General features: G+C 43.2%; 1 protein-coding gene across 1 annotated transcript in view; it reads left to right on the forward strand.

Moving 5' to 3' along the window:
- ubr3 (ubiquitin protein ligase E3 component n-recognin 3) overlaps positions 1-26,812 on the forward strand; it is a 466,944-nt gene that overhangs the window by 22,551 nt on the left and 417,581 nt on the right. Inside the window, exons 4-5 of the mRNA XM_038790293.1 lie at positions 17,583-17,726; positions 21,525-21,565. Coding sequence (XP_038646221.1) covers positions 17,583-17,726; positions 21,525-21,565 — 185 coding nt within the window. The remainder of the gene's footprint in view (positions 1-17,582; positions 17,727-21,524; positions 21,566-26,812) is intronic.

Raw genomic sequence — 26,812 nt, forward strand, 5'->3', positions numbered from 1 at the left:
AGGGCCTAACGGATCGGGCATGAGGAGGAATTTGACAATGATTGCATTGTGTTTTTTCCTGTGTCTTGTGTGCTTTTATTGTCTTTATCTGAGTTTTTCTCCTTTCTTGTTATTTCCTCATCTCGTGCACTTGTGTTTTTCCTTCATCAGTGAGGGGTAGTGGGGAAGTTAGATATTTATGGTTGCAGATCAAGCGTGGGGTATATGTGTCTTCTGTGTCATGGCAGCATAACATTACTATTTGTTCACATGGCACAGTGGCTAGCACTGCTGCCTCACTGCGCCAGGGACCTGGGTTCAATTCCAACCTCTGGTGACTCTGTCTATGTGGAGTTTGCACATTCTCCCTGTGTCTGCGTGGGTTTCTGGTTTTCTCCCACGTTCCAAAGATGTGCAGGATTGGCCACACTAAATTGCCCCTTCGTGTCCAAAGGTTGGGTGGAGGAGTGGGCCTAGGTGAGGTGTTCTTTTTGAAGTGTCGGTATAGACTCAATGGGCTGAATGGCCTCCTGCACTGTAGGGATTCTATGGTTCTACTTTATGATTCCTTTTACTCCCTGCTCTTGCTGTACCAATGGCTCTTTGATATTTTGCTTTGCAGCTTTGTGCCCTCTATTCCCTTCAATTTCTGATTCTTTACTCATTCCTTGTCCTTGGAACATTTCTTCAGTGCCCCAATCCTTCTGATTTCTTTACCTGATCTGCTTCATCAACACCCACCAGCTTGGTCACCGATCTCCATTTCCCCGGATTAGTTTGCCTATCCACTTTCACGTCATATTTTTGCTTGAGATCGCTAATTTGACCAACAGATATTATGTTTTCAGCTTCAGGGTGATAGCAGTCTGAGCATGTGTAAGATTTTCCATAATGTGTCAGTAGGATAGTGGCAACCTGATTCATAACTGGAAGGATACATCAACTTGTATATCAGAGGATAACTGAAATTCTACGAGTTACTTGAAAACAAATCTGCAGCATGAATTTTTCAGGTAAAGCTTCATAGGTTAGGAACTGTAAATATTTTAGCTGAGAGCGGGAGAGTGCAAAGCCAAGAGCTAGGTGAACATGAAAATATTCCCTTATTTTAGTTTGAATTATTGCACTCTTGCCTATAATTTACTTCCCGCTATTCGTCACCACCCTACTAGTATAGACACGAGAACCTAGATCAACCAAAAGGGTTTGATCACCATCACCTGTCTTAATAGCTGGCAAAAACATTCTGATTATTCATAGCTGCACTGAGAGCATCTCTAGCACTACATGCCCTTTAATGTAAATTTACTCAAATGTGTTTTTTCCAACTCTGGCTTTGATTACCACCAGCTCCTTTGATAGGAACTCTTTAACGGGTATCATTAAACAGGGGAGGTGGTGACGTAGTGGTATTGTCACTGAACTGTGATCCTGAGGCCCAACTCTGTGGACCCGGGTTTGAATCCCACTATGGCAGATGGTGATATTTCAATTCAATAAAATCTTGATCTTTGTCCACTGATGTCCATTAAAACATTGTTGATTGTCGTAAAAACCCATCTGGTTCACTAATGCCCTTTCGGGAAGGAAATTTGCCATCCTTACCTGGTCTGGCTAGATCCACAGCAATGTAGTTCAAGGACATTTGGGGATTGGCAATGTGGTTGAAGGACAATTTGGGGATTGGCAATAAATGCTGGCCCAGTCCCATGAATTAATAATTTAAAAAAAAAAGTACAGGACACTGGAGGAGGAGGGGGGGGGGGGGGGGCGCTACGTCAAGAAGCTGTGGTCCATATTGGAACGGATGACAAATGTAGAAGGGTTTAGATATCCTTCCAGAAGTTCGGTTAAATATTAAAGAATAAGACCACAAAAAGTAGTAACCTCAAAATTATCCCCACTGCCATGTGCTAGGATGTGTCGTGGAATATTGGAATATTGTGCCAGTGAATGCATGGGTTAAAGAAGTGGCGGAGGAGGGAGAACTCTAGATTCTTGGTGCATTGATTTTAGTTCTGAGGTAGGAGAACCTGTATCTGAAGAGAGCTGGGATTAATATTTTCACAGGTTGCTGCTTATTTGGTGCTCTTGGGGAGGGGTTTAAGTTAATTTGGAAGTTGAAAATGAACCAGTGCTAAATGTAGATTCATTATTTGCAGATGGTTGGCATTAATTGAAAATGCAAGAGTTGCTATAAATAGGAAGAGAGTGCAAATGGTTTATTTGAGCTCTGTAAATAGAAGCTTAAACTGTGTAAAGATCAGCTCCAGTTCCATCATCTACTGCTTGGCTTTCTGGTGTAGAATGTAGTAGCAGAAGATAATTGCCTAAAGGTGAAGATTAAAATTGAAACAAAACTAAAATCCCAGTGGTCCATTGTGGAAATTGACAAAGCAAATTTTCGTTACTGGGCTATGGTTACCCTTTGAAATTGTTGAACTCTGAGCCATATAACCTGTAGAAGAATTAAGTGAATATGTGGGCAATGGTTACAGCCCCACCAAAGAGATAACAAGGTGTGGCCTTGACTTTGCCACCACCTATAAATAGTACAATATTCTGTGCGAGATGGATGTTTCAGTTGGACAACGTTCAAGGTTTGGACCTTCAAAGTTCTGGATGATACTGCAAAGATGATATTGATGAGATGTATTTTATGGTCCGCTTACTGTGCTCAGTTCAGAAGGAAACTTTGGATTATGCAGGCCACTTCAGAATAATTCCTGGGAATTCATGGAACAAATTAAACATTCCGTAGTGGTGCAAGAGAACTCTATGATGATGCCAGATTTTGCAATACTCCAGATACCAGAAGCAGGGGTTAATACAATGGGAGGATTAAAGACATGGGGAATTTTTAGGTGATCTAGCTATTGTAGCCCAAGTCAAAATTGGAACAACAATTTCTGGGCAATGAATCCCAGGAAATCTCATGGAACAGTTAATAACTGCATCAGGTGTGTTCGGAACATCATTATGCAGTAAAGTGTCAAAACTGTGGAGTCCGGTTCCTGAAATTGATCCACGATGAAGAAAATTCTGAGGAAGAGGATGAAGATAATGTGAACTGAATAAATTATTTGGATTCGATGAGTTTTACTCCTATGATGTGATGAATGTGTTAGTCACTCCTTTTAACTGTGCAGAACTAAGTAGTGCTGGCATTTTGACAGTATGTGGGACATGAAATGTTAGCTTGACTCAACTAAGTAGTGGGGATCGATGCAAGGTCAAGGACTACTTGCTCTAGCTTTGGTGATGACAACAGATTATGATTGCTAAAGAGAGTTGTAATTCCATATAAAAATAACCTGAGTAAGACATTTGAGTATCGATGTCTCTAATGAGTACCTCTACCATTCAGTAAACCTTCTGTGACGAGGGTGTGCTGTGACCAGGGTGCAAATGAAACTTGACATGGGGCATGAAAATGCAATGATTTTTGGAAAGTCAGCTGATCTGTAGTTTACTCCACAATTACAGTCAGGATGTCATTATAACCCCTCAACAAAACCTGATAATTTTCCTCCAAATGTTAGACCAGTGCTAATAGCATCAGGTGATAAGACCATTTTTCCTGTTTACATGGACTGTTTACTCACTGATCTTGAATTTCACGGTTTAAAAATTTGTTGAAATTTGCCTATAGTTGGGAGTGTATGAGACTAGTTTATTGAATTTCCCTCAGTTGACTGGGCAACTGGTTTGTGATGCAGAACGAGACATGTCAAAATTGTGAAAAGAAAATCAGTAGTTTCACTTCCCAATTCAAACCTTCCAATGATGCATGCCTTTTACAGTGTAGTTAACATGGATCGAAAGGTTGTGGGATTTAGACAGAAAAATGTCCAGCATACATTTTGTAGACTTGGTAATCAGAATTAGCCTTTCTACAATAACCCATGGTATGGATAAAATATTATAGACCGAATCATGGAGAAATAGATAGGGACTGGCCTTTAGCCACCAGTGATGTTTCTGACTGACGGAGGGGAATTTCTGAATGATGAGTGAGAGACCTGTGAAAAAAATATGAACATGATTGTCATGAATACTGCAGCTAAAAGTCAATTTTAGCAATGTACTTTGTGAAATAAATCATTAGTAGGTAATTAAATACTACATAAAATATTTTCGTGTTGACTAGGCGACTTGTGCAAATAATTCACACAGTTGGAGGATATAGTCCCTTTCCATTAGTCTGGGTGAAATCCCAAATTGCCGTCTGTGCTGTGCAGTGGTCCTCCTGTTCTAAAGCCACAACAATTGCTTCCATTTTCCCCCCCTGGCACATTTGAAGGCTTTGCATGTGGAAAGTTGGGCAAGAGCACTGAGGAATTCTCATGTACCATTTTAAGACCAAGTTCACTCCAGGAGATTTGGGGTGCTTTAAAAAGATGAATCACAGGAACTGGAAAGACTGTAGTATGATGCAAAGTTGTGATCAATCATGGTGGCAGTCATTCTTCACAATTACAGAATTAATAACTTCTCCAGACTCGGCAGCTGGTAGATGTAAACAAAGCACCTTGTACCTCCAATATCTTTGTTCCATTTGCTCATTACACACATGAGCGGAGCAGTGACAGTGGTAGCACTGCTGCCTCACAGCACCAGGGACCGAGGTTCAATTCCGGCCTTGGGTGACTGGAGTTCGTACATTCTCCCCGTGTCTGCTTGGGTTTTCTCCGGGTGCTCCGGTTTCCTCCCACAGTCCAAAGATGTGCAAATTAGGTGGATTAGCCATGATAGATTGCTCCTTAGTGCCCAAAGATGTCTACAGGAACAGGATGGGAGAGTGGGCCTTGAGAGTCGGTGCAGATTCGATGGGCCAAATGGCCTCCTTCTGCACTGAGGGATTCTGTCACCTCATCTACAGGAAAATTGTTCTGATTGAGTACTCTGGTGAAGTGATTAGAGGGTTGTGAAAATTGTGGACCATATAGGGAACAAAAACTACATGAAAGTTTAAATTTTGGCTGAATGGTCAGGAGCTGAGGCCCATTGACTGGCAGAATGGTGTACAAAGTGAGACACTGCAGTGCATGTACTGATGGTGAGCCCGGAAGTTGGTTGCTAGTCTGTCACCAGGGGCTCATTGCTTGAGAGGTGCCACTTCACATCAAGCATGGCTGGCCAGGAATCTCTCCTGCTCTTAACGGAGTGGGTTACTAAGATTAACTACCTAAAGAGGTAGCAGGACAGGAGGAAAACTTTGAAAATTAAACAAATGGTCTTTGGCCTGAATGCTAGGGTATTGTTTTTGTGTTCCATGTTGCTGAACATCAGTAGTGTTTTAACTAAAAGTATTTCCCTCAATGTTTTATTGGTTATCATAAAGGAAATCTTTCTAAACATCTTTTATAATGCAAGTTGATGATTTTTTTTCATCGCCTGCAGAATTTGAAAAATCTTAATTTGATATTGGGAGTCGGGCTTGTTAGGCTTTTAAATATGTTGGTTTAGTTGTTGAGCAAAGTATGTCTCTAATGACTTTAAATAAAAAGTCCTAATTCTAGAGTGTTACTCCATCCAGGTTAATCATGCTAAGTCCTCACAGAAAGATATGTAAAGAATAGGCAAAGCTTGATTGATCACTTGAACTGAGTGACTCGGAATAAATCAGGTGCTAGTTCTGCTGCATTGGAGTTGAGTACAATGTGTTTTAAGGGCAAATAAAACATTAAGAGCTTTAAAAATGGATAAATGCGTCCTTAAGTATCTATCCTTGGGTAACCCAAAGAACATACAGCTATGTCATTTTTAGCAATGTTCCTCTTCCTCGTGAGTATTCGTTGGTAGCTAGTTTCATAATATTTCCTAAGGGCGAGAATGAGAAATGTTGCCCTTTAGCTTGGGAAACTAAAAATAACAAAAAGTTGTTAAAAGTATTCTGTCTGCTGAAACACAGGCTATTGTGAAAACAGTGGATATGGGAATCTATTTGTCAAATATTTTAAAGTGAGATTTTGTACAATGTGCATACTGATGATCGTATACCCATTGAATGTTGTGTATATAGTTGTACCTTGTGAAATAATGTACACTTTATGAAAAGTGAGCATGAGAAAAGGTTACAGATTGACCTTGCTGGTTTTAACAAGTGCTGAAAAGAAAGGAAATCTCCTTAAATGGGAGGATGCAAGTCGTCAGCTGTACAGTTTTTGCTTTTACAAAAACAAATGCATGTATGCAGAAATTGTTAGCAATCTTGGCGGTGGGATGTCTATGTATTCTTTTGGATTCTTCTGTGCAGGATGTGGGTCTTCTGATTTAATTTTTTTTCAAAATATTATTAGTACATGGGCTTCCAAAGCTAGAGCTTCCTGAATGACAACGGAAATGGAGGTTAAAATAATAAATAATAGGGCAGCACGGTGGCCTAGTGGTTAGCACTGCAGCCTCACGGCGCTGAGGTCCCAGGTTCGATCCCGGCTCTGGGTCACTGTCCGTGTGGAGTTTGCACATTCTCCCCGTGTCTGCGTGGGTTTCGCCCCCACAACCCAAAAATGTGCAAGGTAGGTGGATTGACCACGCTAAATTGCCCCTTAATCAGAAAAATAATTGGGTAATCTAAATTAAAAAAAATAAATAATAATAAATAATAACAATCTTTATTAGTGTCACAAGTAGGCTTACATTAACACTGCAATGAAGTTACTGTGAAAATCCCCTAGTTGTCACACAAGTGTCTGTTCGGATACACTGAGAATTCAGAATATCCAATTCACCTAACAAGCACATCTTTCAGGACTTGGGTGACTATGTGGAATTCGCACAGTCTCCCTGTTTCTGCCTGGGTTTTCTCTGGGTGCTCAGCAACAGCAGCCAGAACAGTGGCACTACAACTGGCTTTGTTGCTCAGCAGGGGAGGGCAAAGTGCAGGAGAGCGATTATAGGGGACTCTGTAATAAGGGGCACAGATATGCGCTTCTGTGGACATGGAAGAAACTCCAGGATGCTGTGTTACCTCCCTGATGCCAGGGTCAAGGATGTCTCTGAACGAACACAGGACATCCTGAAGGAGGAGGGTGAACAGCCAGAGGTCGTAGTACACATAGGTACTAATGACATAGGAGGAAGAGTGATGAGGTCCTGCAGAAGGAGTTCGGGGGGTTAGGTAGTGAGCTAAAAAGCAGGAGCTCTAGGGTTGTATTCTCAACATTACTCCCTGTGCCATGTGCCAATGAGGTTAGAAATAGGAGGATAGTGTAGCTAAACACATGGCTAAACTGGTGGTGTAGGAGGGAGAGTTTCAGATTTTTGGACCATTGGGATCTCTTCTGGGGCAGGTGGGACCTGTACAAGAAGGACGGGTTGTATCTCGAGGGGCACCACTATCTTGGTTGGGAGGTTTGCTGAAGTCACTCGGGAGGATTTAAACTAGCATGGCAGAGGGTGGGAACCAGAGTGTTAGCTTAGAAGGCATAGTAACTGAAGGGGAAATAGAGAACAAAAATAAGAAAACAACATTACCCTCGGGCAGAGCAAAAGAGGTGACAAGTATAAGAAGGGAGGTGGTCAATTCAGGACTGAGGGTGTTGTACCTAAAATGCGCGCAGTATACGGAACAAGCTAAATGAGCTTGGTGTGCGCATTGAAATTGGTTGGTATGTTGTGAGCATCACAGTGACTGCAAGGGGATCAGGGCTGGGATCTAAATATACAAGGATATGCGTCTTAGCCAAAGGACAGGCAGATGTTCGTCAGGAATCAAATGCAAGGAATGTATAGGATCAGAAGGCATAGAATCTCGGGGTAAAGTTGAGGAATTGCAAAGGTAAAAAGATCCAGTTGGGAGTTATGTGCAGGCCCCTTAGCGGTAGTCAGGATGTGGCGCAGAAAATAAATCAGGAGATAGAAAAGGCATGTAAAAAAGGCAATATTACAATAATCATGGGGGACTTCAATATGCAGGTGGACTAGGAAAATCAGGTTGGTAGTGGATCCCAAGAAAAGGAATTTGTGGAATGTCGGAGATGTTTTTTTGGAGCAGCTTGTAACAGTGCCTACTAGGGAACAGGCAATTCTGGATCTGGTGATGCATAATGAGGCAGACTTGATTAGGGAACTTAAAGCGAAGGAAACCTTGGGGAGCAGTGACCACAATATGATAGAATTTACACTGCAGTTTGAGAGGGAGAAGCTGGAATCCGATGAAACGGCATTACAATTAAATAAGGGTAACTACAAAGACATGAGGGAGGAGCTGGCCAGAATTGATTGGAAAAGGAGCCTAGCAGGGAAGACAGTGGAACAGCAATGGCAGGGGTTTTTGGGGGTTATTCGGGAGGCACAACAGAAATTCATCCCAAGGAGGAAGAAACATGCTAAGGGGAGGATGAAGCATCCATGGCTCACGAGGGAAGGACTGCATAAGTGAAAAAGCATACAAAGTGGCAAGGATTAGTGGGAAGCCAGAGGGGTGGGAAGCCTTTAAAAGCGAGCAAAAAACAACCAAAACTGGGTTTTGGGGGGGGGGGGGGGGGGGTGGGGGGTGGAGGAGAAGAGAAGAAGATGAGTATTATGATTACAAGAGATGTAAAAAGAGGATCTGTTTGGGAGAGCTCGCAGAGAGTCACCACGCTTTCGCGCCATCCTGGAAAAGGGTGGGGATGAGGCGCTCTTTCAGAGGATTGGTCTGAATGGCTCTCCTCTGTACTATAGGGACCCAAGGGAATATCAGGAATGAGGCTTTCAGTTATGTTGACAGATTGGAGGGGCTAGGATTATTCTTCTTTAGAACAGTAAATGTTAAAGGGAACCCTGATAGAGGGATTAAAAATGGAATGATTTTCTTTGAAACAATAGAAATGAAATGAAAATCGCTTATTGTCACAAGTAGGCTTCAAATGAAGTTACTGTGAAAAGCCCCTAGTCGCCACATTCCGGCGCCTGTTCGGGGAGGCTGGTACGGGAATTGAACCGTGCTGCTGGCCTGCCTTGGTCTGCTTTCAAAGCCAGCGATTTAGCCGTGTGTTAAACCAGCCCCTCGATGGTACAAATACTGCAAAACTCTTTCCTCTGATAAGTGGGTCAGTAGCCAGAGGTTATAGATTTAACAGTTATGTGGCAACCTCTGCCTCATAAGACTATGGTTTGCACTGTGGTGGTTAACACTGTGTTAAACATTGTCTGGTGTGACTCAGGAAAACCATTCTGCCGTAGCAGTCTCTGTCGTATTTGCTGCTGAGGGCTTAGATGGTGCCCATTTTGCTAGTCTCTGTTTTCCTGTTGGCCAGCTGAGCTTTTAGTTTCTGCTTGCATCTTCCAGTGTCTTTACAAGTGGCCAACCTCTTAGCTCATGGCCATCGGAGACTGTCTCCCAGTCATTAGGGTCCATGCCCAACAACATTTTGATCTCGCCTGCAGTGTTCTTGTAGTGATGGTCTGGACGCACAGGACGTAGTATCCAGTGGCCTATTCACTGTACAGACATTTCTTGGGTTATACAGCCGCCATCCATACAATTTATGGCCAAGCCAGTGCGGATGACATAATTACCAATGAAGCAGAGGGGAAATGAGAATTATTTCTGCGCACGGTGGCACAGTAACTAGCACTGCTGCCTCACAGCATCAGGGTTTAATTCCAACCTCAGGTGGCTGTCTTTGTGGAGTTTGCACTTTGTCCCCGTGCCTGTGTGGGTTTCCTCCGGGTGCTCCGGTTTCCTACCACAGTCCAAAGATGTGCAGGTTAGGTAGATTGGCCATGCTAAATTACCCTTAAATTCGTTCGGGTTACTGGGTTACAGGGATAGAGTGGAAGTGTGGGGTTAAATAGGGTGCTCTTTCCAAGGATCAGTGCAAACTCGATGGGCCGAATGGCCTCCTTCTGCACTGTAAATTCTATGGAATCCCTCCTGCAACTCATCCAGATCTGCAAACTGCCCTTCCAGGTGAAAATCTCTCACCCTCTCCAGTCCCTCCTCTCCTCTTCCTGTACATGCCATGTATCTCCCCTGGGCTTTAACCTGTGGCTTCCACACCATGGCGTCAACACCGATATCCCTCCAACTTAGTGTCTCCTTAGCTGATTCCACATGCTGTGTCAGAGTCTCTGGCAGCTCCCCCTTCTCCGCAGCTCCCCCTTCTCCAGTGCCTCACTAAACATCCCCAACAAATGTGGTGTCAGCTCGGTTGCAGATGCCTTGTAGAACTCCACCAGGATTACTCCCAGCAAACCCCCCATAAACCCCACATCACCCCAATTCGGCAAATGCACTTCGACTAGAATCACTCAACGTCCCCTCCAGCATCCCACTCACTATATCACATCTTTCCACCGGGTCCCAAACTTCCTTGCCCCTCACTTCTTTTGTTCAACAAAATGACCAACCCCCCCCCCATGACTTTGATCCATCCCTTCCTCAACCTAACCCGAACTTTCACCCGGAGATGCTTCTCCTGTAAGAAGATCACCTCCACTTCAAACTCCACAGGGGTGCAAAAACCTGGACCTTTTAATTTGCCCATTTAACCCCCAGATGTTTCCACATTACAATTCTTACCGGAGACGTGCGCCTCCACTCCCCTCTACTGACCGCCATCACCCCTTTCCGGCTCTGCCTTCTCTAATACCACCCTAAATCTGGCCTATCCAAGATGGCCCCTCTCTTTGTCCATGACCATGCACCGTCTCCAACTCTGCCACATCGCAATCCTGCACGCCTCTTCACCAGCTCAGCATCAATATGCTGATCTATTCGGACATGGTTCCCCTCCCATCGACAGCCTGGCTTCTCCCTGGTCCATCATAGCATCTTTTCCTTCTCCATGAATTTGTGCATCTGCACAGTCACCACCTGAGACCTGTGGGTCTTGTCCACCGCTGGGGCCTTGTCCAGCACTCCCTGCTCCATCAGCCCGGCCAACATCCTTGACGCTTATTTTGTGATGCTCGTTCCTTCTACACCTCCAGGCAGCCCCACAATCGTAAGTACTGCTGCCTGGTCCTGTTTTCTTGCTCCTCCTCCTTCTGAGTTGTACATGTTCCCCAGATCTTCCACCTCTAAGGGCATAATCCGGTCTATTTGATCAGACACCACCTTTTGCATCTTTGTGCTTCAAGGCTCTTCTGTATTTGGCCCATTGACTCTCGCACGGTGCTACTGCTCCCTTGATGGCTTTCGACCAGTCCCCATGCATATCCTTCCTTTGATGTGGAGATGCTGGCGTTGGACTGGGGTGAGCAGTCCTGAGGATGGAGCAGTGCTCCGAAAGCTAGTGATTTGAAACAAACATGTTGGACTTTAACATGGTGTTGTAAGACTTGTTACTGTGCTCTCCTTCCTTTGTTGTCACAATTCATATTTGGTAAAGGCCATTAACTGTTCCATCTTGGCCTTTCCCACTGGCGTTGACATTTCCCCCTCTGCCATTTTTGCAATTGTTGCTGTGCCAGAGGTACCTTCCAGTTCCTTAGCCAGGTCTTTGACTTTTTGCTGGGCCTGGTAGCCAGTAGACATACCAATCCTGGGGAGAACCGCTCCCTCTCCACCTTCTGCACCACTTTCCTGCCAGAGCTACTCCACTAATGAGTATGAAGTGCCCAAACCAATGGCTTTGAGCCGGAGCTGGGCCTAGGAGTTGAGCTGCAGCTAGTGAAAGAAATCAACAGTGATCCTCACAGAGCCTTGTGGCAAAAAAAGTAATCTGCAGAATTAGCTGGGAAGCATTGTGAATGGCGTCAGAATAAGGGATTGAGGCACCCATGGCCAAAAGGGTGTCGGAATAAGGGACTGAGACACCCATGGCCAAAAGGTATTATACAAAGAATTTTACTGAGGAAAAATATATTCCAGAAGGCTGCAGCAGGCATTCTTGAGTGACCTTGACAAATTAAATAACTTTAAGATAGCATGAAGCATAAGAGAATTCTTGAGGGGAGTAAGCAGTAAAACAGAGGGCATCACATACATAGTTATAAACCATATTGTTAAGACTTCAACTTATGTACAATAAAAAATGTGAAATCTCATGGTGTAATTCTATTGGTTCAAACCAGTTATTCAGCTCTCTTGAAATGCTAATAGGCCTCAACAGGATTTTAACAAAACGACTATTGTGTGTGTATATATAATACACATGCCGTGGTCTAAGCACTGACCTCCTGAGGAACACCATCTACCATCCTACAGTCTGAAAAATAACCATTTACCACAACTCCCTGTTTTCTGTCTTTTAGCTAATTCTTTTAACCACATTGAGACTGGCCCTCGTATTCCATGAGCTTCAGTTTTGTTAATCGGCCGTTTAAAATCCAGAGAGACAATATTTGTTGCATTCCCTTCATCAGTGTTCTGTTATTCATCAATAAATTCAATAAGTCATGTTGTCTATCTGCAATGAACTAAAACGTATCCAAGTCCCATCCCCCTCCCCCAATTGTTGTTTCTAAAACTGTACCCAACATTGATGCTAAATTAACTGGGCTATAGTTGCTAGGACTGTCCTTGCACCTTTCCTGAACAGGGTGTTACATTTTCTGCACTCCAATCTTCTGATACCTTCACCGCATTGTTTCTTGATCATACGTGGGATAAATTAAATTGGCTGAAGACTGCCATCTCTGATTTTGAGGACATCTGGAAGAGGCAAAGATGGATCATCCACTTGGGGCATTGGAAGAATAAGGCATGCCCTTCTACAATCTTATTACCCACTGCATTCAGCAGTGCATTCCTGTAACAGCCTCCCCGAACAGGCGCCGGAATGTGGCGACTAGGGGCTTTTCACAGTAACTTCATTTGAAGCCTACTCGTGACAATAAGCGATTTTCATTTAATTTTTCATTTCAAACCTGGGGTGCAAGCCCAGTAGATATAGCATATAAGCAGGTGGCTTTTTTACTATAAGCGTAGCCAACCTTTCCAGTGCATTCTCGCTCTCAATTTTCACCCCATCCATTACCTCTACCATCACTGCTTCTACCAGTTATGCTGTTCCTTAGTAAACACCAAAGCTAAGTATCCATTAAATATTCTAGCCATGTCCTGTGCCTTGAAGCATATATAATTTTTTTTTGTCCCTAATAGACCCCACTCTGCCTCTGGCTAGCTCCTGACTACTTGCATGCGAGTGCAAAGTTTTTGGGGTTCCTTTTTGTTGTAGAGTGCCCCAGGGTACTAGCCACAGTTCATCCTTCTTCAGTTGCTTCATCATGACCGTGCCTAAATCATGTGGGGAAATGGGGATGATTGCAGTGTTCCATTACATTTGCACATTTTGGATAACGAGCAGTCCATGTCCAGATGCAAGCAGCAAAATCTGGACAACATTCAGGCCTAGGCTGATGAGTGGAAAGCCAATCAATGACAATCTCCAGCAAGAGAGAATCTTAACACTTCCCCATGACATTCAGTGGCATTACACTTACTGCATTCTCCCACCATTAACATGATAGGTGACCAGCAGCTGGACCAGACAAAAGTAGATCAGCAGCTGTAAATTTTGGGGTGAGGAACTTACTTCCTCTTGGCTTGTCAAAGACTGTACATCACCTACAAAGTGCAAATTAGGAGTGTGGTGGAATACTCCCCAGAGAACTGAGGAAGCGAAATCATTTTTTTAGCTTTGTCTTGAATATATTAAGATTCTTGAAATGTAGGGAAGTTGAGGTTTTGGGATCAGGCAGGAAAGTGCAGCTGAAGCCAAGATCAGACCAGCCATAATGTTATTGAGTAGCAAAGCAGACTTGAGGAGCGCCATGGCCTACTGCTTCTTCATGTTTGTGGCCGGATGAAAGCAGTTCCTATGTCACTTGAAACTCAACAGCATCTCGGACAAAGCCACTTGATTGGCTTCCCATCTACCAACTTAAATATTCACTTCCTCCACCATTGGTGTATCACGCTTGCAATGTGCACCATATACTAGATACACTGCTGTAACACCTCAAGCCTTCTTTTGACAGGCCTCCAAATCCACAATAACCCCCTAGAAGAGCCAGGACAGCAGGTGGATTGGAAAGGCAGCACCTGTAAGTGATCTGTTGAGTCAAACACCATTAACGTGGACATTTATTGTTGTTCCTTCACTGTCTCTGGGTGAAAATTCTGGACCACCCTCTCTAATAGCACTGTGGGTGTACCTATAATCATGTGGACTGCAGCAATCTCAGATGGCAGGTTACCTCTCCGTGAAGGGCAGCACGGTAGCATAGTGGTTAGCACAATTGATTCACAGCTCCAGGGTCCCAGGTTCGATTCCCGGTTGGGTCACTGTCTGTGTGGAGTCTGCACGTTCTCCCTGTGTGTGCGTGGGTTTCCTCCGGGTGCTCCGGTTTCCTCCCACAGTCCAAAGATGTGCAGGTTAGGTGGATTGGCCATGCTAAATTGCCCTTAGTGTCCAAAATTGCCCTTAGTGTTGGGTGGGGTTACTGGGTTATGGGGATAGGGTGGGGGTGTGGGCTTGGGTAGGGTGCTCTTTCCAAGGGCCGGTGCAGACTTGATGGGCCGAATGGCCTCCTGCACTGTAAATTCTATGATTCTATGACCGGTTTAGACAATAAATGCTGGCCATGCCAATGATGTCCACCTACAAGGATCAAACAAAAAAAAAAGTGTCACTAAAGCTGATGAGACTGATATTGATGACATTGCCGGCTTTATTTCCTCCTCTTCTCTGCTACCAAAGAGCTGAGCTAAGCCTGCCTGCTGAGACTAGATATCATTTGCCTTTACAATAAAGCTAGTGATACTGGGCTGATGTTTGGGGATTCTGGGCTGGATAGTAAAGCTCTGTGCACTGGATGCTGTAATCTTTTGGGAGTGGCATCAACACCAAACAAAAAAATACAACCGGCATATAAGCAGCAATCTGTTCTGTGTTCCTAATATCTTTGAAATAGCCTCAGTTTCAAAAAAAGAACAATGACGTTTCCTTGAAATTTGTGTCCTCACTTTATTGAGTTAATTTTGAATCTTGCATCACCAGAGATATCAAGTCCAAACTCGGATAACAATACAGCTCTGGGCAGAGATATCAAGTCCAAACTCTGATAACAATACAGCTCTGGGCAGCGATATCAAGTCCAAACTCGGATAACAATACAGCTCTGGGCAGCGATATCAAGTCCAAACTCGGATAACAATACAGCTCTGGGCAGAGATATCAAGTCCAAACTCAGATAACAATACAGCTCTGGGCAGAGATATCAAGTCCAAACTCAGATAACAAAACAGCTCTGAGCAGAGATATCAAGTCCAAACTCGGATAACAATACAGCTCTGATGTGGAGATGCCGGCTGTTGGACTGGGGTGAGCACAGTAAGAAGTCTTACAACACCAGGTTAAAGTCCAACAGGTTTGTTTCAAACACTAGCTTTCGGAGCACTGCTCCTTCCTCAGGTGAATGAAGAGGTACCTTCACTTGAGGAAGGAGCAGTGCACCGAAAGCTAGTGTTTGAAACAAACCTGTTGGACTTTAACCTGGTGTTGTAAGACTTCTTACAATACAAGTCTGGGCAGAGATATCAAGTCCAAACCCTGATAACAACACAGCTCTGGGCAGAGATATCAAGCCCAAACCCTGATAACAATACAGCTCTGAGCAGCGATATCAAGTCCAAGCTCTGGGCAGAGATATCAAGTCCAAACTCGGATAACAATACAGCTCTGGGCAGAGATATCAAGTCCAAACTCTGATAACAATACAGCTCTGGGCAGCGATATCAAGTCCAAACTCGGATAACAATACAGCTCTGGGCAGAGATATCAAGTCCAAGCCCTGATAACAATACAGCTCTGGGCAGAGATATCAAGTCCAGACCCTGATAACAACACAGCTCTGAGCAGAGATATCAAGTCCAAACTCGGATAACAATACAGCTCTGGGCAGAGATATCAAGTCCAAACTCTGATAACAATACAGCTCTGGGCAGCGATATCAAGTCCAAACTCGGATAACAATACAGCTCTGGGCAGAGATATCAAGTCCAAACCCTGATAACAACACAGCTCTGGGCAGAGATATCAAGTCCAGACCCTGATAACAATACAGCTCTGGGCAGAGATATCAAGTCCAAACCCTGATAACAACACAGCTCTGGGCAGAGATATCAAGTCCAAACCCTGATAACAACACAGCTCTGAGCAGAGATATCAAGTCCAAACTCTTATAACAATACAGCTCTGGGCAGAGATATCAAGTCCAAACTCTGATAACAATACAGCTCTGGGCAGCGATATCAAGCTCAGCCATTTTGTGGAGGATGGACCTTCAAGTAAAAACTTAAATGACAGCATTAAAATAAATAAAAGACAATTTAGTAATAATCTTTATTAGTGTCCCAAGTAGGCTTACATTAACACTGCAATGAAGTTACTGTGGAATTCAATGGATGCATTTAATTGGGCTCTGATTTTTTTTGTGTTTGTTTTTGTTTATTAAACCCATCTTTTGGGTGAGGAATTTCAGTTTCTGTGGGATAATGAAGATAGCCAACACAAGCACTTTGAGTGATTGTAGGTAAAAGCATCATCCTTTTAGTCAGTTTATTGATTTGGAAGCTGACACGCCTTAGAAATATAGAGTTTACAGCACAGAAAGAGACCCTTCGGCCCATCTTGTCTATGCCAGGGGCAACTTTTATTATAAATGGCAATGCAAGATTGAAAATAGTAATAACATAAGAGTAACAATGGGAGGTAATGCTGTGCAGACCAAATGTGTCTGTCAATGTGAAATGTATGTAGTTTCTTTAGGAACATTGATTTCTCAGCATTGAAAAAACGGTAATAGTGGATTGGATCCCAGTATAGCTGTGTTTTGAGACAGATCCCAGAAGTTGAGAACAGTATTGTAGATCCTGGGATGTTGGATAATGGAAGAAAGGATTCTTGGGGAGAGAGAATCCTGGAATCCAGTAGTAATAGGGAAGTGTGGTAGATAGGTCTTGATGCTTTGCAGGAAGAAAAGTCTGGTGATATTTGTGGGCAGGACTGTTGTCTGATAAGAGAAAATACAAATATGAAAAACGGCTTCAAAATTCGGGCTGTTTTCATTAGAACAGAGGAGATTCTAGTGTGATTTGATAAAGGATTTTAAATTATTAAATTGTGGGATGAATGTAATTGAATGGTGGCGGGATGGAGCCTATAAATGAGGGGACATAGATACAAGATTAAATATATGACATTTAGATAAAGAGCTGGCCAACTATTTAATTACACTATGGGCTGAGGCAGACTAATGCATGAGCAAAGTATTAAGCATTTAAAATGTTTACGTTTAAAAAAAAAATAGGTTAAATGGCTTGTTTAAGGAGAGAGAATAAAGGATTTAGGTACAGAGCAGGTGTGTAGGATTAATTGGATTATATGGAAGGATGTAGACTTTACAGTGTAGTCTTGATTCCTTGTTATAAATTTGATGTTGTGATAATTTAGTAGCTGCCAGAATCCTCTACATGGGTTTGATATACTGTAGTTGATTTACCTGAATATTTTTATAGAGAGCTAGCATGATATTTGGGGGATAAGATCCAGTGTATTAGTGCAATACTGAACGACTCTGATAGGTCTGCACTGTGAGTCTTTTGAAATGTTTTCGATACTAAAAGTTTATTTGGCTGAAAGACTGTTTTATTTCCTCTTAAGGCACTGGAGAAAAGACATATGCAAAGAAAAATTATGAAAAGTATCTGACAGCATTAAAAGGCTCGGGTCTCGTTTGTTCTGAGGAACGCTCTGTGACATCTGTTCTAGATCAAATGGCGGGAGCAAGTAATGTAACTATTTTAGGTAGGTAACACCTTTTGTGAAAATTTGACAATGTTGAATCACAAAAGATTATAGAGATGGATGTTATTATGACATGTGTAAATGTCTCCTTTATTTCCTGTAAGATATGTCTATGTCTGTTTTTTGTTGAAAAAGCCTGATGCCTCTATGAATGTCTCTAAAAGGGAATTAATCACTTATGACTGGGTGAATTGGGCAGCAAGTGTCACAGTTGACTGCCATTAATGTTGCTGGTCAGTCAGTCAAAGAGGACATTTTGTTTTCAAATCCGAATTCCCTTCTTTCAGAATTGGATACATAATGGCCAATTTCTGTATCTTCAACTTATTTGTAAGATAAATTTTGATCTTCCTCAGTTTGGACTTCATGAAACAAATAGGTATAGCTAGTCCATTGAACTGTGGTTAAATTAAATATTTCATAAATTATTTTTTTCTGAGACCTAGAAGAATTTCTAAGCTTTTGGAGCAGACACTATAATTTTAATATGAAGTTTTGTAGCAAATCTTATTGGATCAACTTCAAATAACATTAACTGCTTGTTTCCTGTCAGGCAAAAAGCAAAATGGGTAAGAGAGCCAATCCATGGCTTACAAAGGAAATTAGAAATAATATCCGATCCAAGGAAGAAGCATACAGATTGGCCAAGAAAAATAATAGGTCTGAGGATTGGGAGCAGTTTAGAATTCGGCAAAGAAGGAGAAAAGGATTGATTAAGAAGGGGAAAGTACAGTACGAAAGGAAGCTTGCAGGGAACATAAAGACTGACTCTTAGAGTTTATATAGATATGTGAAGAGAACGAGATTGGTTAAAAACAAAATGTAGGCCCCCTACAGACAGAAACAGGGGAATGCATAATAAGGGATAAAGAAATGGCTGAGCAATTGCATACATACTTTGGTTCTGTCTTCACAAATGAGGACACAAATCAGATACCAGAAATGTCGGCGAATGAAAGGTTTAGTGAGAGGGAAGAACTGAGGGAGATCAACATTAGTAGAGAAATGGTGCTGGGAAAATTGATAGGATTGAAGGCTGATAAATCACCAGGGCCCGAGAATCTGCATCCGAGAGTGCTTAAGGAGGTGGCTCTGGAAATAGTGGATGCATTGGTGGTCATCTTCCAGGATTCTATAGACTTTGGAACTGTCCCTGCAGATTGGAGGGTAGCTCATGTCATTCCAATATCAAAAAGGGAGATAGAGAGAAACCAGGGAATTATAGATCAGTAGGGGCTGGTTTAGCACACTGGGTTAAATAGCTGGCTTTTAAAGCAGACCAAGGCAGGCCAGCAGCGCGGTTCAATTCCCGTACCAGCCTCCCCGAACAGGCACCGGAATGTGGCGACTAGGGGCTTTTCACAGTAACTTCATTGAAGCCTACTTGTGACAATAAGCAATTTTTCATTTCGTTTTTCATTTCATTTCATCAGTAAGCCTAATATCGGTAGTGGGAAAAATTCTTGAATCCGTTATCAAGGACTTTATAGCGGAACATTTAGAAAGCAGTGGCAAGGTCAGTCCAAGTTAGCATGGATTTATGAAGGGGAAATCATGCTTCACAAATCTGTTTGGAATTCTTTGACGATGTAGCCAGTACATTTGACAAGGAGGGGCCAGTCCCGCATGAGAGATAATTGTGCAAAATTAAAGCGCATGGGATTGGGGGAGAAGTGTATTGAGGTGGATAGAAAACTGGTTGGCAGAGAGGAAACAAGATAAGGAATTAATGGGTCCTTTTCAAATTGGCAGACAGTAACTAGTGGGGTGTCACAGGGATCTGTGCTGGGACCCCAGCTAGTCACAATATATATTAATGATTTGAATGAGGGAACAAAATGTAACATCTCAAAGTTTGCAGATGATACCAAGTTGGGTGAACTGTGACAAAGATGCAGGGATCCTACAGCATGATCTGGACAGGTAGGGTGAGTGGGCAAATTAATGGCAGATGCAGTATAATTTGGAGAAGTGTGAGATTATTCACTTTGGAAGCAAAAACAGGGAGGCGGATTACTACCTGATTGGTTGTAAATTGGGAGAGGGGAGTGTGCAGCGGGACCTGGATGCCCTTGTGCACCAGTCGCTGAAGGTAAGCATGCAGGTGCAGCAGGCGGTAAAGAAGACTAATGCTATGGTGGCCTTCGTTGCGAGAGGTTTTGAGTATAGAAACGGGGATGTGTTGCTGCAATTATACAGGGCCTTGATGAGGCCACACCGAGTATATTGTGTGCAGTTTTGGTCCCCTTATCTGAGGAAGGATGTTTTTGCTCTCTAGGGAGTGCAGCAAAGGTTTACCAGACTGATTCCAGGGATGTCATATGAGGGGAGATTGACTAGGTTAGGATTGTTCTCGCTGGAGTTCAGTAGAATGAGGGGGATCTCATCGAGACTTATAAAATTCTAACAGGACTAGACAGGGTAGATGCAAGGAAGATGTTACCAATGATGGGTGTATCCAGAACCAGGGGTCACAGTTTGAGGATTCAGGGTAAACCATTTTGGACAGAAATAAGGAGACATTTCTTCACCCAAAGAGTGGTGAGCCTGTGGAATTCATTACCACAGGAAGTAGTTGATGCTAAAACATTGGATATATTCAAGAGGCGGTTAGATATAGCTCTTGGGGAGAATGGGATCTAAGGCTATGGGGAAAAAGCAGGATTAGGCCATTGAATAGGATGATTAGGCATGATCGTGATGAATGGCGGAGCAGGCTCGAAGGGCCAAAAGGCCTCCTGCTCCTGTCTTCTATGTATCTATGTATGTCTCTTGAAATTACTCCGTTTATGTACAACCTTATTTGGAGATCTAATCGTGGTCGTCTGAAGTAGAGGAAGTGTTAATTGGGAATCTTATTTGTTCAGGACATGCTGTTCTAAATTCTTCCAGACTCATTGTCTCACTTTAGTTCATATGCTTGCTTATAAAAATTGATATTTGTGTTTAACATCAACCAAGAAGTTTCTTGGTCATGTATGAAAAATATCAGGGAGATAATTGCACTGGAACTTCACAGAGAATGAGTTTGTCAAGGTTCAGTGAAAGCTAGTTGGAGGCCATTTTATTATGGACCCTAAGTAGTTTGCGGTGAAAGGGTGGTGGAAGCAAATTTGAAAATGAAATTGGAAAAATACTTATTTTTGTTCTTGTGGTTTGTAGATTGTAGTTAATTTGCATAACTCTTAAGGTTCATGCAGTAAAAATAATTTTCTGTTTTTGATGTTGGAATATAGGCCAGTACTAGGGGAAGGTATTCGAAACCCTTGAACAATCAGACAAAATCTCATTTTAACATGTCATCAGATTTAATATCTCAGTACTGCAGTAGGATGTCTGCCAGGCTATATGATGAAGTCTTTGAAGGGGACTTGAATTCAGCCAGATCTTTCTGATTTCGATGCAAAATTGTTGCTAACTGAGTGAAGTTGATCCATGCACACATTTGAAGCTTTATCTTTGTTTGCAGTAGCCCAGGTTAACAATAAATCAATTATTCTGCTCGTTCTCTTATTTTAGATGATGTAACTTAATAGTAAGTTCTTTGGATCTGGAATTACAGTCCTTCAATGTGGGACCTACATAAACCATTGCTCACCTGTGCTGTTAGTAAGAATTTTGATGGTTACTGAATTTTTAAGCTTAATTTGTAGCAAGTGTCCTTAATATACATTTCAGTTTATTAAAGATTGTTGTCCTCACAATCATATTTACACTTTTTCATCCTATATTAGGTTGCTGTTTTTCCTCATCAACAATTCAACTAATGGTTTGGTATATTTCTTTTTATCTTAAAAGGTGCAACAGCAGGAACAGGACAGATGGACTCTTCTGATGAGGTAGTTTAAGTATAAAAGCTGGGGAATTGATGAAGTAATTTAGTTGATAATATTTTATCTTCAGATCCTCTATTCAAATTCAGCCTAGAATGATGAATATCTGTCTTTTATGATGATTATAAGAAATGTGTAAATTAATTCATTTAGTTTCTGTCCTGTTCTTAGTATGGGGGCACAGACAAAAGCTGTGCTTGATTTGGCTAAAACCATCATTACATTGGTAATCAAGGCCACAGGCTAATCTATTTGGGAAATGAAAAATGTCTCATTACTTTGGTCAATCTTTTTATGAATCATTAGCATGACATTTTCTGGATTTTCAATCATTTAATGTATAATTTTATGTGAACTATATGGAAGTTGTCCAGGTAGTTTCTATTTTGTTTCTAATTCATAAAATAATTATAGATAAGGCAATCTATTAGGTCAGGGTTTTCCAAACCTTTCGAGTTGCGAAACCCCTTGTGACCTACCAAGAACATTGGGGAATCCCAAGCATTCTCATAATGTTCGCACCTTCTTTTCTTTGGAGCGAACACAGAAATTAATCATAAACACATCTATTCTAGCCATATCTATGCATATATTCATCTGGTAATAATTAAAAAGTTCTCAGGGGTAGCACCGTGGCACAGTGGTTAGCACTGCTGTCTCACTGCGCCGAAGACCCGGTTCGATCCTGGCCCCGGGTCACTGTACATGTGGAGTTTGTACATTATCCCGTGTTTGCGCGGGTCCCAACTCCACAACCCAAAATTGTGCGGGGTAGGTATATTGCCCCTTAATTGGAATTTTAAAAATATATTTTTTAAAAGTTCTTTGATTTAAAAAAAAACGTAAGTCTTACCCGTTATCATTTTTAATGGGAGGCATGATGCTGGAATGCTGATTCTGATATCGGACATACGCATCTCTCTTTCTCCCTCACACATACGTCTCTGTCTCACAGTCTCACACACACGTTCTATCTCACATTAACCCACACACACACGTCTCTATCAATCACTCACACTCTCTCTCACACACACACACACACCTGTCTCACATTAACACACACACTTCTGTCTCATTCACAAACACACCCACACATCGCTATCTCACATACACACGTCTCTGTTTCACATACACACGCACACATGAATCTGTCTCACAAGCTCGCACACACGGGCACACACATACACAAAAGCCTCTGTATCACATGCTAACACACGCACGTCTCTATCTTGTCACTGTGTCACATTTACGCATGTCTGTTTTTTCACAATCACACACACAGTCATAGAATGGCTACAGTGCAGAAGGAGGCCATTCCATCCATTGAATCTGTACCCACCCTCTGGAAGAACACTGCACCCTGGCTAACACCCCCACCGTGACCCTGTAACCGTGCAACCCAATTAACCTTTGGACACAGAGGTGCAATTTAGCGTGGCCTATTCACCTAACCTACACATGACTCTTTGGACTGTGGGCGAAAACCAAAGTGCACGCTCACGTCTCTCTCACATTCACACACGCGCTCATGTCTCTCGCATTCACACATGTGCTCATGTCTCTCGCATTCACACACGTGTTCACATCCCTCTCATTCACACACGCATTCACGTCTCTCGCATTCACACACATGCTCACGTCCCTCTCATTCACACGTGCTCACGTCTCTCACATTCACACACGTGCTCACATCTCACATTCACACATGCGCTCACGTCTCTCAAATTCACATGCGCGCTCAAGTTTCTCTCATTCAACCACGCGCTCACGTCTCTCGCATTCACACGCACGCTCACGTCTCTCGGCATTCACACACACGCTCAAGCCTCTCTCTCTTCTCACATTCGCACAACGCTCACATCTCTCACATATGCTCACATCTCTCATATTCGCTCACGTTCTGGGCTCTCTCACATTCACACTGGTCACACACGCGCTCACGTCTCTCACATTCACACACGCGCTCACGTCTCTCACATTCACACGCGCTCACGTCTCTCACATTCACACACGCGCTCACGTCTCTCACATTCACACACGCGCTCACGTCTCTCACATTCACACACGCGCTCACATCTCTCACATTCACACACGCGCTCACGTCTCTCACATTCACACACGCGCTCACGTCTCTCACATTCACACACGCGCTCACGTCTCTCACATTCACACACGCGCTCACGTCTCTCACATTCACACACGCGCTCACGTCTCTCACATTCACACACGCGCTCACGTCTCTCACATTCACACACGCGCTCACGTCTCACTCTCTCATTCACCCACATGTCTACGTCTCACTCCCTCTCTCATTCGCAAATATGTTCACGTCCCCCTCACATTGACACACACGCCCACTTCTATCTCACATCCACACACATGCGCACACACACTCTCATCCCTTTCTCTCACATTCATACACACTCATCCTCACACATACAGTCAGGCACACTAGCCTCTGTCCGAGGACCTAACCCCCCGCGCCACTCTTTTCACGAACCAGAACCCCTCCACACCTTTCCTTCGGTCAGAATGCTCCCTTTCCTGTGGCCAAAACCATACTATTCCACTCCTGAGGCCTGAATCACATCATGCCTCTCTCGAGCCCTGAACCGTACCGCTCCATTCCCCAAGCCCAAATCCCACCAGCTGCTTTCTGAGGCCCTGGTGCTGTCACCACTGCGCCGCCTGTAGGCCATGGGCAGTCTCTCGCCACTGCCGCGCAGCTTCTGGCCGATTTGTCTCCTGTCGGCCTCTGCCTCACCGCAGCCTCGCTGTGTGCCTTGTGCTATTCTGCCCAGCAATAACGAGATGGAATAAATAAGCATATCAGCATTTCTCTAATTCTTCTTAAATCTTGTGTGTTCAGGGACTCCAGTTTGTGAACCCCTGTATTAGGTGAATCCTAATTCTTCATAATTTATAACAAGAATTAGAAGTTTCTTCTGCAAGCTTTCCATCGGGCAGGAGATACAAAAGTCTGAGAACACTCACTAACAGATTCAAAAACAGCTTCTTCCCTGCTGATACCAGATTCCTGAATGACCCTCTTATGGATTTAACTGATCTCTCCACGCTTCTTCCCTTCTCCGTAGCACTACACTCTATGCTTCACCCAATGTCTATGTATTTACATTGTGTATTTATCGTATGTCCTCTGTTTTTTATGTATGGAACGATCTGCCTGGACTGGATGCAGAGCAATATTTTTCACTGCACCTCTGTATACGTGACAATAAACCCACATCCAATAGCAAAATGCCATGGATGCTGGAAATCTGAAATAAAAATTGAAAAATGCTGGAAATGCTCTGCAGGTCAGGCAGCACCCGTGGCGAGAAACAGTTAACTTTTCTGGTTGAGATGACCTTTCATCAGAAATAATTTAGAAATTGCCTTCAACCCAGTGATGAACACGTGATGGTTGTCTTTAACTCTCAGTTTCAAATGGGTTATGACATATACTGCTCACAGATGGGGTGGTCCCTACTGTAGTTGAACAGCCAGTGGAAAAGCAACTTTGTTTCAGTTGGTTTGTTTCCAGGCTGTGTGATAACTAGATCATAGACACATGAATTAAGACAGGAGGAGGAGGAGCCTAGAAGATTGGGCAAAGAGACTGAAGTGCATTTAGCTGAAACTAGCTTTGATAAGATTGTTCAGAAAAAGAGATATGAGAATGAAACTGAAGTGTGTAGCACAAGGAAATGGATAGAGTTTCTGCAAAGAGATCCAAAGATGAAGCAAATATACCAAACAGAGGCAAATTGTCCAGAATGTTACTATCTTAAGGATAATGTATTAATGAGGAAGTGGGGGCCATCTCGTATTCAGGCGGATGAGTCGGAAGCACAAATACATCATAGAATCATAGAATTTACAGTGCAGAAGGAGGCCACTCGGCCCATTGAGTCTGCATCAGCTCTTGGAAAGAGCACCCTACTTAAGCCCATGCCTCCACCCTGTCCCCATAACCCAGTAACTCCACCTAATTTTTTTGGACACTTAAGGACACACGGGCAATTTATCGTGGCCAATCTACCTAACCTGCACATCTTTGGACTGTGGGAGGAAACCGGAGCACCCGGAGGAAACCCACGCACACAGGGTGGGAACGTGCAGATTCCGCACAGACAGTTACCCAAGCCAGGAATCGAACCTGGGACCCTGAGCTGTGAAACTGCTAACCACTGTGCTACCGTGCTGTCCCTCAGGAAGCAATAACACCTAGATACAGGAAGGAAATGTTGCCAGAAGCTCATTAAGTTCCGTTCCATTAAGAAGGCTCTTGGGAATAAAGAAAACTCAGGCTAAAATACGGATTCACTGGCCTGGACTGCATAAAGATGTAGTCTGGTTGTTTCGAAATGTCCGGTGATAGGAAAACTTAGAGCAGTAATAAAACTTGCACTGTTACTAGGGTCCTAATTTATCATATATGACCCCTCCCTAAGACAAAATGTGGAAACCAGTCCTTGCTGATAACCCTGGATGTACCTACGAGATTCCCAGAACTCATACCATTGAGAAATATTACAGCATAAAGGATTGTAGAGAAATTGACCAAATTCTTTACGAGATTTGGTTTACCAAAAGAAATACAGTCGGATCAGTGTTCAGATTTTATGTCACAGTTGTTTCGGGGAGTCATGAACAGCCTCGGGATAAAACAGTTTAAATCAGTAGCTTCTCATCCAGAATCACAAAGTGCATTAGAGAATTTGCATCAGACTTAAAGACAGTGAGGGGAGCATACAGTCAGGATTACCCACGACTGGGCTAGAGGATTTACTTGCTTATTATTCACCGTTAGAAATGCACCTAATGACTCGACGAAGTTTCATTTTTTTGAATTGGTCTATAGTTATGAAGTGAGAGGACCACTCAAACTAATTCAGGGGAATCATAGAATGATAGAATTTACAGATCAAAAGGAGGCCATTCGACCCATCGAATCTGCACCGGCCCTTGGAAAGAGCACCCCACTTAAGCCCGCACCTATCCCCGTAACCCAGTAACCCCGCCCAACCTTTTTGGATACTAAGGGCAGTTTATCGTGGCCAAATAACCTAACCTGCACATCTTTGGACTGTGGGAGGAAACCGGAGCACCCGGAGGAAACCCACGCAGACACAGGGAGAACGTACAGACTCCGCACAGACAGTGACCCAAGCCGGAATCGAACTTGGGATCCTGGGGCTGTGAAGCAACTATGCTAACCATTGAGCTGCCATGCTGCCCACAGGAAGTTAG

This window comes from Scyliorhinus canicula, chromosome 2 (assembly GCF_902713615.1).
Source record: "Scyliorhinus canicula chromosome 2, sScyCan1.1, whole genome shotgun sequence".
Classification (NCBI taxonomy): Eukaryota; Metazoa; Chordata; class Chondrichthyes; order Carcharhiniformes; family Scyliorhinidae; genus Scyliorhinus; species Scyliorhinus canicula.